At 51.5% G+C, this 14673-nt stretch overlaps 6 protein-coding genes across 6 annotated transcripts; 3 read left to right on the top strand and 3 right to left on the bottom strand.

The window, feature by feature from the left end:
- Positions 1 to 30: 30 nt before the first annotated feature.
- BDZ99DRAFT_496164 (uncharacterized protein) lies at positions 31 to 1510 on the top strand (the record flags this gene model as incomplete). The annotated part of the gene is made up of 2 exons (XM_033723427.1): positions 31 to 398; positions 473 to 1510. 2 exons carry the CDS (start codon positions 31 to 33, stop codon positions 1461 to 1463), a joined length of 1359 nt encoding a protein of 452 aa, XP_033580052.1. The 3' UTR covers positions 1464 to 1510.
- A 1551-nt stretch (positions 1511 to 3061) lies between these two features.
- BDZ99DRAFT_382708 (uncharacterized protein) lies at positions 3062 to 5805 on the bottom strand (the record flags this gene model as incomplete). The annotated part of the gene is made up of 3 exons (XM_033715289.1): positions 3062 to 3205; positions 3310 to 5621; positions 5676 to 5805. 3 exons carry the CDS (start codon positions 5803 to 5805, stop codon positions 3062 to 3064), a joined length of 2586 nt encoding a protein of 861 aa, XP_033580051.1.
- A 339-nt stretch (positions 5806 to 6144) lies between these two features.
- Positions 6145 to 6482, bottom strand: BDZ99DRAFT_460388 (uncharacterized protein). Its single transcript, XM_033719375.1, has one exon. It carries the CDS (start codon positions 6471 to 6473, stop codon positions 6213 to 6215), a length of 261 nt encoding a protein of 86 aa, XP_033580050.1. The 5' UTR covers positions 6474 to 6482; the 3' UTR covers positions 6145 to 6212.
- A 267-nt stretch (positions 6483 to 6749) lies between these two features.
- Positions 6750 to 8006, bottom strand: BDZ99DRAFT_473806 (uncharacterized protein; the record flags this gene model as incomplete). The annotated part of the gene is made up of 6 exons (XM_033721859.1): positions 6750 to 6785; positions 6980 to 7149; positions 7179 to 7320; positions 7563 to 7579; positions 7713 to 7871; positions 7988 to 8006. 6 exons carry the CDS (start codon positions 8004 to 8006, stop codon positions 6750 to 6752), a joined length of 543 nt encoding a protein of 180 aa, XP_033580049.1.
- A 1313-nt stretch (positions 8007 to 9319) lies between these two features.
- Positions 9320 to 10827, top strand: BDZ99DRAFT_486444 (ALDH-like protein; the record flags this gene model as incomplete). The annotated part of the gene is made up of 3 exons (XM_033722777.1): positions 9320 to 9724; positions 9779 to 10666; positions 10714 to 10827. The coding sequence occupies 3 exons, from the start codon at positions 9320 to 9322 to the stop codon at positions 10825 to 10827; spliced, it is 1407 nt and encodes a 468-aa protein (XP_033580048.1).
- Positions 10828 to 11817: 990 nt separating this feature from the next.
- On the top strand, positions 11818 to 12601 carry BDZ99DRAFT_249328 (uncharacterized protein). The gene is made up of 3 exons (XM_033713660.1): positions 11818 to 11879; positions 11939 to 11997; positions 12076 to 12601. Exons 2-3 carry the CDS (start codon positions 11975 to 11977, stop codon positions 12506 to 12508), a joined length of 456 nt encoding a protein of 151 aa, XP_033580047.1. The 5' UTR covers positions 11818 to 11879; positions 11939 to 11974; the 3' UTR covers positions 12509 to 12601.
- Positions 12602 to 14673: the final 2072 nt, after the last annotated feature.

Raw genomic sequence — 14673 nt, 5'->3', positions numbered from 1 at the left:
ACGGGAACGTTTGCGTCTCTTTGCTCTACAATGGTCCGACCACGTCTGAATTCCACCATCACCCGAAATTCTCCCTGTCCTTTCGCGGACGGCGTCTGTGAAACTCCCGCTCTGAAGTTTGACTCCGGCCTCGTCGATTCGAACGACGACATGGGCTTAAATGCTCGTGAAGAAGACTCCATTCAAATTCGGCGAGTCACTACTTGCGCACCCGTCCTGATTGAAGAACGCTATTCATCAGGCTGGATACAACCTCCCGAGGCTGACGATGCCCTGCCTGGCGATACCTTCAAGTTGTACTGTTTCGGACAAAGCATACCTCAGACCTTTCCCGACAATGTAACATTTGCCTGGAGTAATTACTCGCAATCACTACCTGCCCCGCCTTACACAATATCGTAAGTCTTTGGCTACCGATAAAGCCACCCTATTTTCCCCTGCTACTCGAGTCCAGCTCCTAACTGACCCCTAGGTGGTTTAATTCCTATTTACGCGACGCTTCCGTGAGCGACTATATTCCCATTTCGGACCTCAACACCACCGACTCAGATGTATCCATACTTTCCATAATCAACAGGGCCGCCTATCTCGGTAACGTTACGGATCCGCTCTATCGAGCCACCAATAACACCGACCTTCCCGGATTCAAGTCTGCGAATCGCGTTGCCTCTTTCCTAGGCTGTACGCAGCAATACCAGTTCTGCTCCCATCGTACCACATGCACACCTCTCACAGGCCTGTACGATGTCCGCAATGAAGCGACCAAATCGCTTAATCTTAGTTCAATACAATCCTCAACCTTCACCCTTCTTTGGAAATCTGCGTGGAGTATGTCACTCCAGCTGACAATGGTATTGCTCGGAGACGACCTGCTGCTCGCAAAGGACTATCTTTGGGGATCAACGTCGTATTCGTCCAGCCTTCCTGACAATCAATGGGAGGTTGAGGCCGCGAATATGCACAACATCTCGCTTGCGATGCTTCAAAGAAGCGTGGTCGAGTATGCAACTCCACCAGACATTGCAATTCGTCCGGGCTTGCGGAGTCCCTCCCAGATAGAGCCGCCTGCTGACGCCGGGATGAGGGCGCTTTGTCAGAATCAGAAAGTCATAAGCAAAGATCATGCCAGCTTTAGCGTTGTAGGGCTAGCTATTATTTTGGCTGTGGGCTCCCTGATGATTTTTCTGGATATGTTCGTCGCAAGGCTAGTGCTGTGGATTGGATGGGGGAGGTTTGCGAGCATGCAGGAAGAGTGGGTGCAGCAGGGGCTAATGCAATTGCAGAGACAGGCGTTGGAAGCGAGGGGTATTGGACCATGGGAAGGGAAGGATGGTGACGTGCCGGTACTTGTCGGGGATGGTGATCTTTTTAGGTCGTCAACGGCTGCTGCAAAGAGCAACGTGGAGTTGAAAGGGGGGGCTGTGGTAGGCTACCAATCTGTGCCGGGTACACCATTAGCGTAGATTAGGTGCCTTACACAACGTTGTTGCTCAGATTCGCAAATTGAGTCACTTGTGCGCTGAATTTGCTATTATCATGACGCTGTATGATGAGGCACTGTGGACTCAAGATTTTCCAGTGTAGATGTAAGGACCTGAAGGGCACGGACTAGTTGCCTAATCTAGATCTCATCGCGAGGCAAGGCCTGGCCTCTTTCATAGTCTATACTAGAAACGAGGAAGAACTGAAAGCCGCTTGGCTCAACAATTGAATAGGTCACTTAATTCGAAAGAGCGTTACGTTAATGTAACCCTTATACTATAGCTCTTTAAACTAAGAATTCGATCCACTACGAGCCTATGTAGTTACGTACCAGTTGAGAGCCCTTTCACGAGCCTCGAACCTTTACATTCACGTGCGAGGGTTGCGAAGAGGCGGTAAAAGTATCTTTGGATATTGTTGAGAAAGCTTCCCGATATAAGTACCTATCTCTGGAAAATATCATCAAACTTAGCGAGTACATCAGTTGCCCTATCAGCATCTATGAATAGGGCACTCATCAGATTTTTGAGCGTTTCGGTGAACTGAGTTATCTAGCACGTGACATCGGGTGCCAAGACGAACTTAAGAAAAGAAGATCAAATGGGAAGAGTCGAGAGAGAGAGAAAGAGAGAGAGTAGTTAATCGATGCGCAATGCATTGTCATCAATCGATAGACCACTCCCCGCAGTGTTATCGCTCGAGAACGGAAGTCTTCGCTATCTGGATCCTACCAACGAGCGGCCGTCGTATTCATCTGACGTCGAAGTGACGGAGGGACAAATGCAGATCACTAGAACCAACGTCCCCCTCCATGTTCTCGCTTCGATCCGAACCGATTCGGCCATAGATCTGAAACACGTTTCACGGCTCCACTGCACCTCGCCCGATATCAGCTACCATTGCGCGTTTCAACGAGGAACCGCATATAAAACATGATTGCGTGTTTCGGGGAACTACAGTTATACATGTATATGCTCTGCAGCACCAGGCGTATAATATAGCCACCCGGTGTGCCGGTGAATTCGGTGAATTTGGTGTATAGATGTAAAAATGATATGATATGTGCTGGACCACGGCCATGAAACGTATACAAGTAGCGATTGGGGAATTTGAAACGAGCCTCCACCATGGAAGGCTGTACAAGCTGTGTGAAATGGGTATATGATAAGAAAACCAGCAACCAGCGACCAGAAGTTTTCAAACGCTTTCAAAACATGTATTCTTTTGCCGGCTCGCGATTCCCTGTACCCGAGAATGTGGATGACTTTTGGCAATTCAGAAGCCCCCCTTCGCCACCGAAGATGTTCGTGACTGAAAACGTTACCAAGGCGATTTTGCCCCAAAAAACAGACTACTTCTTACCCAGCCCCTACCCTAGTTCAATGAAAGAATGAAAGATGCAGACCGAGAAGAGCGGTCGAGAGATGTGGTCTTGTAACGAGGAGCAGCATGGTGCTGGAGTTAAATAGAAACCGCGCCGAGACGAAGCTGTCATTGAGCAGAGTGCTAAGAGTCATTCCAGCAAGGTCGTATTCAAACCCTTTCCATCTGCTATCGCCGGTAGGGCTTGGATTCAGAGTTAGAGAGCGAGGCCGGTCCCGTCACCCGTCCATCGGTACAACCCGAGCACCTCACGCCGGCGGAGTTGCTGTTCACCGAAGTCTTCCAGCAGGCGCCCGCGCACCTGAGCGAGAGCCGAGCGCATGACTTTGCGGAAATTCCTCTGCGAGAAGACATGTTAGTGACCATGATGTCGCTCATTTCAGATGATTGAAGCTAAAGAAGGAAGAGTCTCAGGGGAAAGTAGACGCAGTACAGCGGTCTCACCTGATATTCTGTATTGAGTGTGACAACACACGCTTCGTGCGCTCGAACAATGCTCTCGCATGCTCGAACAACGCTAGGACTAGCTTCGCCTTGTAGCTTGTCGGCTATCAGGAGGAGCAGGAAGCTGCCCTGTAGTAGGTATATGCCGAAGAAGAAGGGCATGAAGCTAAGGTCGGGATCGTTCTCGAGAATATCGCTGATGGCCTCGGCGGCTGAGACTGCATGGCCAGTCGCAGTGATGAAGGATTCGGAGGATATCCAGAGATCATTATCGTCGAGAAGGGATATGGGATCCCATTTCCCATTTAGAAGGATATGCAATGTGTGCATTAGGTGCGTGCCATACGCAAACACGATTTTTGTTTGCAGAATTGATTCGTGGATTCGAGACGTTGATGAGTTGACGGACCGTGCTGAAGGGGTGCTGACTTCGTACTGGTTTAGAGTTGAGGCTTCGACGTTCGCTTCAGAAAGGCCCCGGACCTTGAACTCTTCAAGACTCTCTCCATATGCTTCCAACTGTTTTACAACCTCGGCGGCTTGGTCGTCCCCGTCGGAGCCGCTTCGAAAACGCAGGCCAAACCTCGGGTGGTTGCGCGCGTGATTGAGGTCGACGATTTCGCCCAGGATCGTCATCAAAGGTAGGAAATATCCGAATATACTGTATCCAGTGCATTCGGAAGTTGGACCTCGTCGTCGTAGATATGGGGAGGTTGAATCTGGAAACGATTGAGCGGAGTCCCCGTTGAAATACTCGCCAGCCTGCCATAGGGAGTCATCTACCGGTTGAAGTAGGCCATCGCACTCGACGTCCAACAAAAACAGTGGCCTATTGTAGCAGAGCGCCAAGTGGCGATCCATCGTGTATAGCAACCACCAAATCCGCCTTCGCTCCTCTCTTTGCTCCTCAGTCGTTATAGAAGGGTTGGTTTGAGCACCATTCGTTTGACCTCTGGGTATGTTGTGGTTCATGTCCATGTCAATCTCTCTAGGAGCATTTGCATCTTCATCCCCGCCTTGATCAAGCGGCATTAGATCTGGTGGAACCTCCCTGCCCAGTTTTAGCTCCCTCGCTAAAGACCATGCAGCGTTCCACCACCGAAGACTGGCAGCTTTGTACTCGCTAGCAGATACGACAACTGCGAGGTGCATGTACGTGGCAACGTCGTCAAGCCCACTGGTCGCCCCAGGGGAGCCGTGGCGCTTGGTTTCTTGTGCTCCTACCCCAAACCCTCCTAATGCGACGCCGTTGATGATAGCATTAGTGTATGTTGAACTGGCCTCGCTACTTGCTGAAGAGTGGATGAGCGGCTTGAGCAGTCCAACAGTAAGTTCCAGGAGCTTTTCGCAAATCTTACCCCGAGCCGAGGGCGGTGATGTGAGGTATGGCGACTCGCTGGTCTGCGCTCCTATCCAAAGCATGCTTGCAAGCAAAGCCGGACTGCATATTCTTGGGTGGTTTTGCCGTAGGAAAGATCGTTTGCGAAAGACATAGCCAAGAACGTATGGAGACAACGGCTGCATGAAGGCAGACGAAGAGCTTTGAAAGTACAGGTCCAGGAGATCGCAAGCAAGTGAGAGTGGAATGATGTTCGTTAGGTGTGGCACCAATGGCTGCAGTACCGGATAGCGCAAAGATGGTGCTACTACGTACATTGTGGCTGATGGCGATGGCAATGACAGCCAACCGGGTGAGCCGGAGACTGGAGAGTTTCCCATAAACCCTGGCATTGGCGACTCGCTAGTAGGCATGCGGTATGCGTTCGGCGGAGCTCGTCGGTTTTTGGGGCTCATCATGGAGTAGGGGCTGTCAGAGTATTCTTGAATGTTATTTGACGGGATAATGGGATGAGGGAGTACGTCAGCACCACTCTGCATCGTTGGATGGCCAGGTGCTGCAGCAGAAGGATGCATCATGCAGCGGTTGAAGTCGTCCAAAGAGCCATAGTCGGACATGCCGTCGATGGCTGAAAGACTCATATTTCGTGACATTGGATTGATGCCACCGTACATGGCACCGCCGTCCATATTACGGCTACCAGCCATGCTAGAAGACCTTGGAAGGGGTAGATCTGGCGGCGGAAGATCGATGATTGAGCGTGGCCCAAGCATCCCTTCATGGCCTCCTATGGTTGAATCAGTGAGGCCTTGGTCTCCAGAAGAAAATCCGTCACGAGATCGTGGACTGCCATAGGAAGGCTCCGGATTGGTGCCAGCTACCGCTGCTGATGCGGTTTGCTGGGAGATGTCCTTTCTAGACGCTTTCCCTCTCTTCTTGCGTTCCCGCACGTACTCGCACGTCAGACCGAATTCTGAGACCTATTAGCTTCTAATACGTAGGACATCACGCACACTCGCATACGCACCCATACAATGCGCACAAGGACTCTTTCCATCGCACTTGGTCCTTAACTGATTGCACTGGTCGCATGCACGGCTGATCCGTCGCCGCACCGGCCCTGAGGCCGAAGAACGCCCTGAGCGGTCGTGGAGCATGGCGTCGCGTTGGCTGCGGGGAGCTGCTGCGATGGGCCCATTACTGAAGCCGTGGTGGCGCGGTTTGACAATGCCTTTTCCCGTAGGAAGGACGTGGCGTGGCTGCTGGCAGTGGAGGGTGTACTGAGAGCTATGGGCGAGGGCATCCAGTCTTGACTGGCCCATGTGCTGGCTGTGAGAATGCTGGTGTTGGTCGTGGTGGACCAGATTCGGCGATGGCAGGTTGCTGAAGGCCGGGGTGTACTGATGAAGACTGGTGGAAATCATGATGCTAGCGGCCGCGACCTCGGCCGTACTGAGGCGAGCTCCGCTCTTCTCTCCAACGCTAGTCGACGATAGATGGTTTCGATATCACGAACAGGCGCAATGGTGGCTGGAGGAGCAGTTGGAAGCAGGAGGGCAGGAGTTCAGACGGTGAGTAAAGGGCGAGCACGCAGTGCCCGTCGACGTTGAGAAAGTTTAGTGTGCAGCTGAATGGTAGGATTTCTTGGCTGGCTCGCCGGCTGCGGTGACATACAATATACTTTCCCTGCAGCGCCTCCTCCGTCGTGGCTAGTGAAGTCGCGGGGTATAGTAGCTCCATGAGCATCTCCACTGCTCCAGGGCTTTTGTGCATGCTTCGGTGGAGACTGCCAGCGGGAGCTGGGGTGCCCAATACCGGCCGGCATACTCGAGGCCCATATCCGGACCTAGCTGCATCACTCGTCAGGGGCCCAGGCATGGTAACAGATTAAATGGGACACTCGTTTAGTAACCCGAACCTCGACAACATGAACTCTTCTGCACTACAGCATGAATCGATTTTGCTAAGATTAAAGAGAGGAATGCGCGTAGGGTAGGAGAGCATGCGATAAATTTCTTAATCTATGCAGTCTACGTTGTGGAGCTGGAAGCTTTGAAAAGTGTCGCTCCTCCAGTGATTTTGGACTGTCCCATTTAATCTGTTACCATGCCTGGGCCCCAGACATTCCGGGATCAGTCTGAACGAGATAGCTGCGGCCTCCTCAAGCAACAACTGCCACAGGATCGCCGCGTGCCGCCGCTTGACGTCTGCAACCCATTCTCCACAGTGGCCACCACCGCAATCAAACATTATATTGGCTCATCGGTGCAGACCTGGCCTATATCACCGCCTGCTCACGCCCTGAAAGCCTCCTATGCTTGCTGCACGTACCGAACGGTATCTGCGAATCAAGACCTCTTCCTCGACCACCACACGCTTCTGCTGCTGACCCATACTGTCGGTGAACCCGTGCACCAGCTGCTGGCATCTGTGATTCGCAGCCAGCTCGATTGGCGGCCACCCTGTCCGCAGAAACGGCGAGCAGCGGTCGCTCTCTCGCGCTAAACCGCCCGAAGGTGCGTATACTTACGGGTACGTCCCTCGAACGCAGGCCCCCAGTAGCACACCAACCACGACTTGCTCGCCACTAAGCGAGAATGCTGGTCATGCTGCACCCCAAATTCTCTCCCGCTGGCAGCCTGCGTGTTAATCGCCGGCGAGTTCCAAGACCCCTGATTTCAGGACAGCAGTGACGGTATGAATCACTGCTCGCAACAACACACCACGATAGTCCCCTAAAATGAGGCCAAAAAGCCTTTCTCTTTGTCGTGACATGAACCACATGGTTCGAGGATCACCCCTGTTTCGAATCGCTGGCGTCAGAATCCAGAAATGTCCTGCATGATAATGGCGTCTGTTATGGGCTTCGGTAATGCATGTCGTGCGAGTCCTCCACAATAAGAGGAGGACTCACGGCTTCCGGGCAGTCAGCTGTATTACATAATTTGTTCAGATACCCCTATGGAAAGGTGGATGCGTTGGAGTTGGAAGTCAGGCCAATAATAGCTCTGTTAAGATAAGAAGTTCCGAATCGAGTACGTGCGGACTAGCGGGGTCAACATACCTGGTCTGAGTCTCCCGCGAGTGGTGGCGGCGTAGGAACCCGTCGTCGCCCTGCTTGCATTCTCTGTTTCCATACCATAGTCTTGCCTGCTCCGATCGCAACCAACTTGAGGGTACTGTCTGACGACAATGGGCATACGGAGGCGATCCGCTCGACAACCTGAGAGACCATGTCATAACGACCGATAACATGATCTACGCACCTTGTGGAGGGATTCGATAGTGTTGGCTGTGGTTTGCTCCGCATTTCAACGGTCCTGAAATGTCATCAATTACCTTTTTTCACAGAATCCATCTTGGTAGCTGCCTCTGCAGGAACGTCTAATAGAGAAGGTATACTCTCTCTGGCTCGGACATACCCTTCCGGGCGATCATTGACTTTCCAACCACGAAACCTAGTGTGGCGGATGGAGCGAGGATGAAAGTAAGGCCCACCAGGGCGTAGGCACAGGCATTGCGGCCAGGTCTAGCGCCTGGAGGACCTCGCGATGCCGGTCGGCAGTCTAGGTGCTCACGTGAGGTGAGATTGACCACCACCTTTGTCCCGATCGAGCCCGGAGGTTGAAGAGATGGGCCGTGGGTGGGACCGGGGGTTGGCACGGGTAACCCTGAGAACAGCGTCAAGTAAGAGAAAAATGATCAGCATGATATCTTAGACTTCCGGTAAGTAAATTCGGACTCCGATATTACTCTCAGTCTAGCCCGCACAGCGTCAGCTCCCAGCCCCCAGCTGCTATCACAGAATCCGGTATGCAGGTTGACGCTGCATGCGGCAGGTACTCTTCAGCTTTCCTAGGAGCGCGAATGAGTCTTAAGGCCACATTCGAGAGCATGCGCTTCCCGTCGACCCTTTTCTTGGGCCTGCGATGATAGTGCTCCATGGTTTAGGTGGTGTGGTCAGAATTTCCTGTACATATGAGGCAAAATTCTCCCATAGAAATCGACAGATTGACCGTGGGGTCTTTGCTAACCTCAGCTGGGGGGAATATACCCAGCCAACACCGCAAGGTTGAATTGAATTGGTAGCAGAGAGATGGAATCTAACTCAAAAATCTCTTCACTGTTTGTCGGGGCGGGGGCGCTGAAAGTGCTGGTGCAAAGTGGTAAAGAATGCTGTAGGGAGGAAGAGCCGTCAAGCAAGGCCTGGGACTGCGAACTAAGACATCTGTGCTAGAAATTGAAACGGGTCACTTCCAGAGTGGAGTCTGGCAGTGTAAAGTACGCGTATAAAAACCTGAATGTATATTCAGACCAGACTTCGCGTGAGAGGCGCGAATGCAGCTAATGAGTTTATCGGCTTGGGTTCGAAACCAAGTACCCTAAATGGGGTAGGCGCCTACCGTCAAGCTCTGCGAGATGAAGAGGGTGAAGTCTGTGGAGCTGTGCTGGCAATTAATGGATGTTGTGGTGTTGAATGGCCCGCCGGAAGGTCATCTTGACAAGGCTGATCTCGCTAGGTCTAAAACAGACCTAGCGCTGTGGACGTGCAGGTGAGGTCATGGCCCGGCATCGGACTCGAAACTGCGAAAAGGCGAACGCCCCCAAATTCTCGGTTGAGCCTCCAAACAATTAGCCTATACCTGAGTTTTGATATTGCAGAGCCACATCATGTCCGTCGAAACACTCACGACCATCTCGCCAATTACCAACAAGCCCGTCTTGACTCGTAATGGCTTGACAGAGGGCGACCTGCAAGCCCTCCCGGCTACTGCAACCAAAGCTTTCGAGGCTTATCGGAAGACGTCTCTCAGCGAGCGACAGAAAATCGTAAAGAAAGCGCTCAAGCTGCTCAACGACAAGCAGGATGAGCTAGCAAAAGAGATCACGGAGCAGATGGGCCGTCCCATCGCCTACACAGCTAAGGAGGTCACCACGGCCGTGGCGCGCGGCGAGTATCTCCTCAAGATCAGCGACGATGCTCTCAGCGACACAGACGGCGAGGCCGAGAAAGGGATCAAGAGGTATATTCGGAAGGTGCCAATAGGCCCTGTCTTGATCTTGTTCCCATGGAATGTTCGTCACATGAGGCTCTTTTCCCACTTGTACGGCAACTGATGTGCACTGCAGTACCCATATTTGACCCTTATTAATTCGATTGTACCGGCTTTGCTTGCGGGGAATTCTGTCATTCTGAAACCGTCCCCTCAGACGCCTACAACGGCCGAGCACATTCAAGAGATCTTCACTGAAGCCGGTTTGCCAGAAGGTGTCATGCAGCACTTCCACTGCGGGGCACTGAGCCAGATCGAGACATTGGTTCGATCGCCTCAAATCCAGCTTGTCTGTTTCACCGGCTCTGTAGCTGGAGGCCTTGCTGTACAGACTGCTGCTAGTGATCGTGTGGCTGTGCGAGTTGGCCTGGAGCTTGGTGGCAAAGATCCAGCTTATATCCGCTCCGACGTCGACATCCCATGGGCGGCCGAGGAGATCGTCGATGGTGCCGTCTTTAACTCCGGACAGAGCTGTTGCAGCGTTGAGAGAGTCTATGTCGATGAAAAGATCTACGGCGAGTTCGTTTCCGCTGTGCAGGAGGTTCTCAAGGGCTACAAACTCGGAGACCCTTTCGATACCAAAACACATATTGGTCCCGTTGTGTCTAAGCGATCGGCAGAGACGATCCGCTCTCATATCAAGGATGCCCTTGATAAAGGTGCGAAAGATGCTACACCAGAGAACGAATCCTTCAAATCGCCTCCGTCCGACGGCAACTACGTTGTCCCTACTCTTCTGACGAATGTCAATCACGACATGCTTGTGATGACGGAAGAGACGTTTGGGCCCGTAATTCCAGTCATGAAGGTCAAAGACGATAAGGAGGCCATCAAGTTGATGAATGATAGCCAGTTCGGCCTAACTGCTAGCATCTGGACCAAGGATGTTGCAAAAGGCCATGAACTCGTGGATGACGTCGAGGCAGGGACTGTCTTTGTCAATCGTTGCGACTTTCCTAGTCCAGTAAGTTAATACCGACTGAACCCATGGGCATAAACTAATGTTAGCAGGACCTTGCGTGGGTCGGCTGGAAAGACTCGGGGAAAGGACAGACTCTGAGTAAATTCGGCTTCGACCAGTTTGTCAAGCTCAAGAGCTACCACATCAAGGATTACCCGAAGTAGATGAACGAGATGAGCAGTTCGAGTAGCTCTATGGATACATGTGAAACAAATTGTTTCTCGTTCCTGGTGGCTTCAAGTATGTGGGACCTGCACCGTGATGCTTTAGCTAATCCCAGATGCAAGGCCCACGCACGAGCATTGATAGCACGAGTGCACTGTCATTTGATGATACTTACATTAGTCTGATCAGGTAACCAGTGCGACAGGAACCTTGTTTTATGTATATCGGAGAGTTCCGTGGCTTGGACCGGACATTAAATTCTGCAGCGCGGGATCTTGCCACTTGCTTAACAACAAGGCATTTAAAGTTTTCAGTCGCGTTTCTGCGACGCGTTGAACGATACAAAGGTACCTGCTTGTGGAATGCGTCAGTGGCTCCCAGAGATGCAAGGAACGTTCCACAGCTCGTAAGCGAAAACCCCAGTCGAGCGTTACCCTTTTCTATTCACAAAGTACAGACACATGTGGAGATCTGCACGAGTGCTTGAGTTACGAAATGAATGCGCATGATACTGCCCGATGATTGTTCTCCGCCGAAGACTATAAGGCTTGAAGTTGCACCTACCTAACATATTTCAAACCTCGCCGACCTATCCGGTGTGCCGCATCAAGTTTTTGGAAACAAGGAATGTGGTACCTAGGTACCTTAGCATTGTCCTGACTCTGGCAAGTAAGGAATGTATAGAGTACTCGCGTGGCAAGTCATCCCCGTCCGAGCCTCTTATATACCTCTGAGACAGTAGTCTGAGGGTCTTCTCTGCTTCATCACAGCGAACCCCAACAACCTTAAACTGTCTCCTTTCACTTTCGTTGCTAGACAAAGTGTGTGTATGCTTTCTGTGTGTTTTACTTGTTCATTATTGCGTTGAGCAAGCGGGTCATTTTGTCTCATATCTTTGCATATCAACGATCTCCACGACTGCCAAAACCTTTGTTTTACTTCTCAGAATTTTAATCACGACGATGAAAAATACGAATGAAACCCTGGCCTCGATAAAGCGCTTTTTCTATGTTGTACCTCCCAAGGTCACGAAAAGCCATCGCTGCAAATTGTAAGACGACTCGAAGCTGGCGTCTTGTCGAATGCAACCGCTGACACCGACATGTCTAGAGCTCACCCACGGATGTTCGTCGAGTAGACATCTGCATGCCGGGCCTGACTGAAGAGCAGTAAGTCTTGTACCCTTTTCCATCAACCCGTCTTGCTAGCATTGGGAATTTTGAACCAAGAAGTAACAACGGTGGCAGTCAAGCCTTCATCCGCTCTAAAGCCGCCGCTGATGCCACCCGCATGTTCGGCACTGACGCTTCCACGCCTCTCACTTCAACTTCCGCTACTACCCTCACGTTCCGCGATAACCCTGAGACGCACACCTCCCCGCAAGCACGATCTCATACCCAAGTCCCACGAATCAAAAGTTGGAGGAACCACGCCCGTAAGCTCAGTGCTTCGCTGCCATATGGGTACAAATCTGTGCATAGCACTTCAGATGGAGCGGACGGCAGCATGGTGGCGCTGAGGGAGCAGAAGAGCGAAGGCGGATTCGAGCAGCAAGGAGTAGTCGGGGGTGGAATGTCTCAAAAATCCGACGTCGACGGAAGTGGAAGCGATGGCGAGGGTGTTGGGTTGGGAATTGAGAAGGGCGAGAAGGTTTCGCTTGTCGTGCCGATCAAGGGATGAGAAGTGATTGTGCGACACCGCAATCTACCGCTATGGGCACATTAACGAAGAAGCGCTAGAACCTAAGATTGCGACGGTGGGGTGTGAAGGAAGATGTCGCGGGGAAGGAGACACCAATAAGGTACGATGAATGCAGACCAAAAGGGGTGAAGTGGAGCTTCGTGATGCGGTATTCGGGCTTCTACCGAGCCGTATATGGATTCCAGTATAAGATACGCTAATATTTAAACGGAGAAAAGGCGTTTGGTTGAGTCGTCTTCTGTGGCAGTTGGTGATTGAACATGTGACAGTTGCTACTTCTTGGTCAATCAGTGATTGATTGAGGCACGACCACAGAGCAGTCCACATCTGCCTTTGGAAATCCAACGACCTTCCAACTATACGCTTCCCGTGGCCTCAAAAACCGCCCGGTCTCCGGAGATATATCTAAAAATTCAAAATTCCTGGATCCTGCCGGTGTTTGGCATGCATTCTGTCCTACATCCGTGCGGCATTCCATTGAATCCAAGTATTGGAGGCAATAAGATTGTTTTCTTCTATTTGTAGTTTGCGAGTTTCCTCGGTCGACGCGTAAATTGACTTCAATAGATAAAGGTTTAATTAGAAGACGGAAGCAGGGTCCAGATCAGAGAGCAGCACGTGATAGCGCGATCTGGTTCCACAATTCAACGCGGGAGCTAATTTAGAACGCGCTGAGCCAAAATCAACCGTGGTGTTCATCCCTTCTCTCCTTTTCCATCCCATCGCCCCCTGGTAACTATGAGTTCCACAGAAATCACCGTTCTTTTCCCGTCAGTTTCGTCGCACGATCATGATGACATCCATAGCTCCCTCCGACTCCGGCTCGACCTACTCCTACCTCTCCTCCTACCTCTCCTCCATCCCGACCGCAACAGCACCCAGATCACTCTAAATTTCAGTCTCCGAAATAGCAAGAATTGCGTCAAAATGACCAGCCGCGTCCGCTGCAAGTATACCTTCTGTCATGTGCACCTCCCGATCTAGTATGTCTTCGGCTAGAGCGACTGCCACCTACACCTGTTTGAAGTACATGGCCTGTTGAACTGTACAAGTCGAGGCTAGGGTGCGGCGAGGTCAAGGAGTAGGGCCCGCTACTGGTTCCTCTTCATTAGAAAGACGGTGGGAGGGATCCGGGGGCCCAGGGCCAGGAGGGGAAGTGACGGTCGAGACGTGAAGAGCGACAATATTCTTGTCTACTATGCCTGCGACTCCAAGGATGGCCTCCGGCGAAAGATGACTATCTATGAACTAGATGCTAACGGAGGCACAGTGGGAGATAACTGGAACCTTAATATCGAGCTGGTATCTTTCGTCCCTCTCCTAGAGGTTTGGAATCATACCTATATTGGTATGGAAACGCGCACCCCCTCTTGAGGATCCTTATAATGGTATGGAGGAGGAACGTATGCAAAGTACCAATATCAAACCGTTGAAAGAACGAGTGGCTAACTATGTCATTGTGACAGACTACGACGAGGCCTAGGAAGGGGACAAAATCTTTGGTATGGCCCGTTTCGATACTTGTGGCTATTGAAACCACTACCTAGGTGGCAAGATCGCGACCTTAATTCGACGACGCTTCGTAGCCATTAGCATTAGTGAAGGAGAGCTTGAAGAGCAGGTTGGCCATAATAATGATTACTCGGATAGCGAGGTTACGAAGCTAGATGATGAGGCGCTCCATCAGAAGCTGGTTGTGAAAAATGACTTCGCTAAGATGCTCAAACCTTTCGATAAGGAAGATGTACGGAGCGAGGGTTCGCCGCTGGCCATGATACCCAAGCGAGGCGCTGAGGAGGACAGAGAGCCTTGCGCGAGGAGAGTCCGGCACGATGTCGATGCTGGGAGCTAAGTTATGATCCATTAACAGGTGAATAAATGTAGAGCTGTAGACTTGAATTAGGCTTGCATAACACTCCGTAGGCAGAGAGTCGAATCCGCAGCCAAATTTCGAACAAACCTTCTTGTTCGAATCATCATAGAACACATGTTCAGTCAACCTCTCGCGCATGAGCCTCATCAAGCATCTTCACTGCTTGGAAACGGCTTCTCCAGTGGCCTTATCGCTTTACATCAGAAGCCTCTTTTGTCAAGGACCGCCCTTGTAGTTTCCGATGAAGGCTGGAGCCACGTGGACCACTCGC

The sequence above is a fragment of the Mytilinidion resinicola genome (assembly GCF_010093595.1).
Source record: "Mytilinidion resinicola strain CBS 304.34 unplaced genomic scaffold BDZ99scaffold_5, whole genome shotgun sequence".
Classification (NCBI taxonomy): Eukaryota; Fungi; Ascomycota; class Dothideomycetes; order Mytilinidiales; family Mytilinidiaceae; genus Mytilinidion; species Mytilinidion resinicola.
The sequence above is the reverse complement of the archived record's forward strand: the minus strand, read 5'-3'. Positions and strand labels throughout refer to the sequence as shown.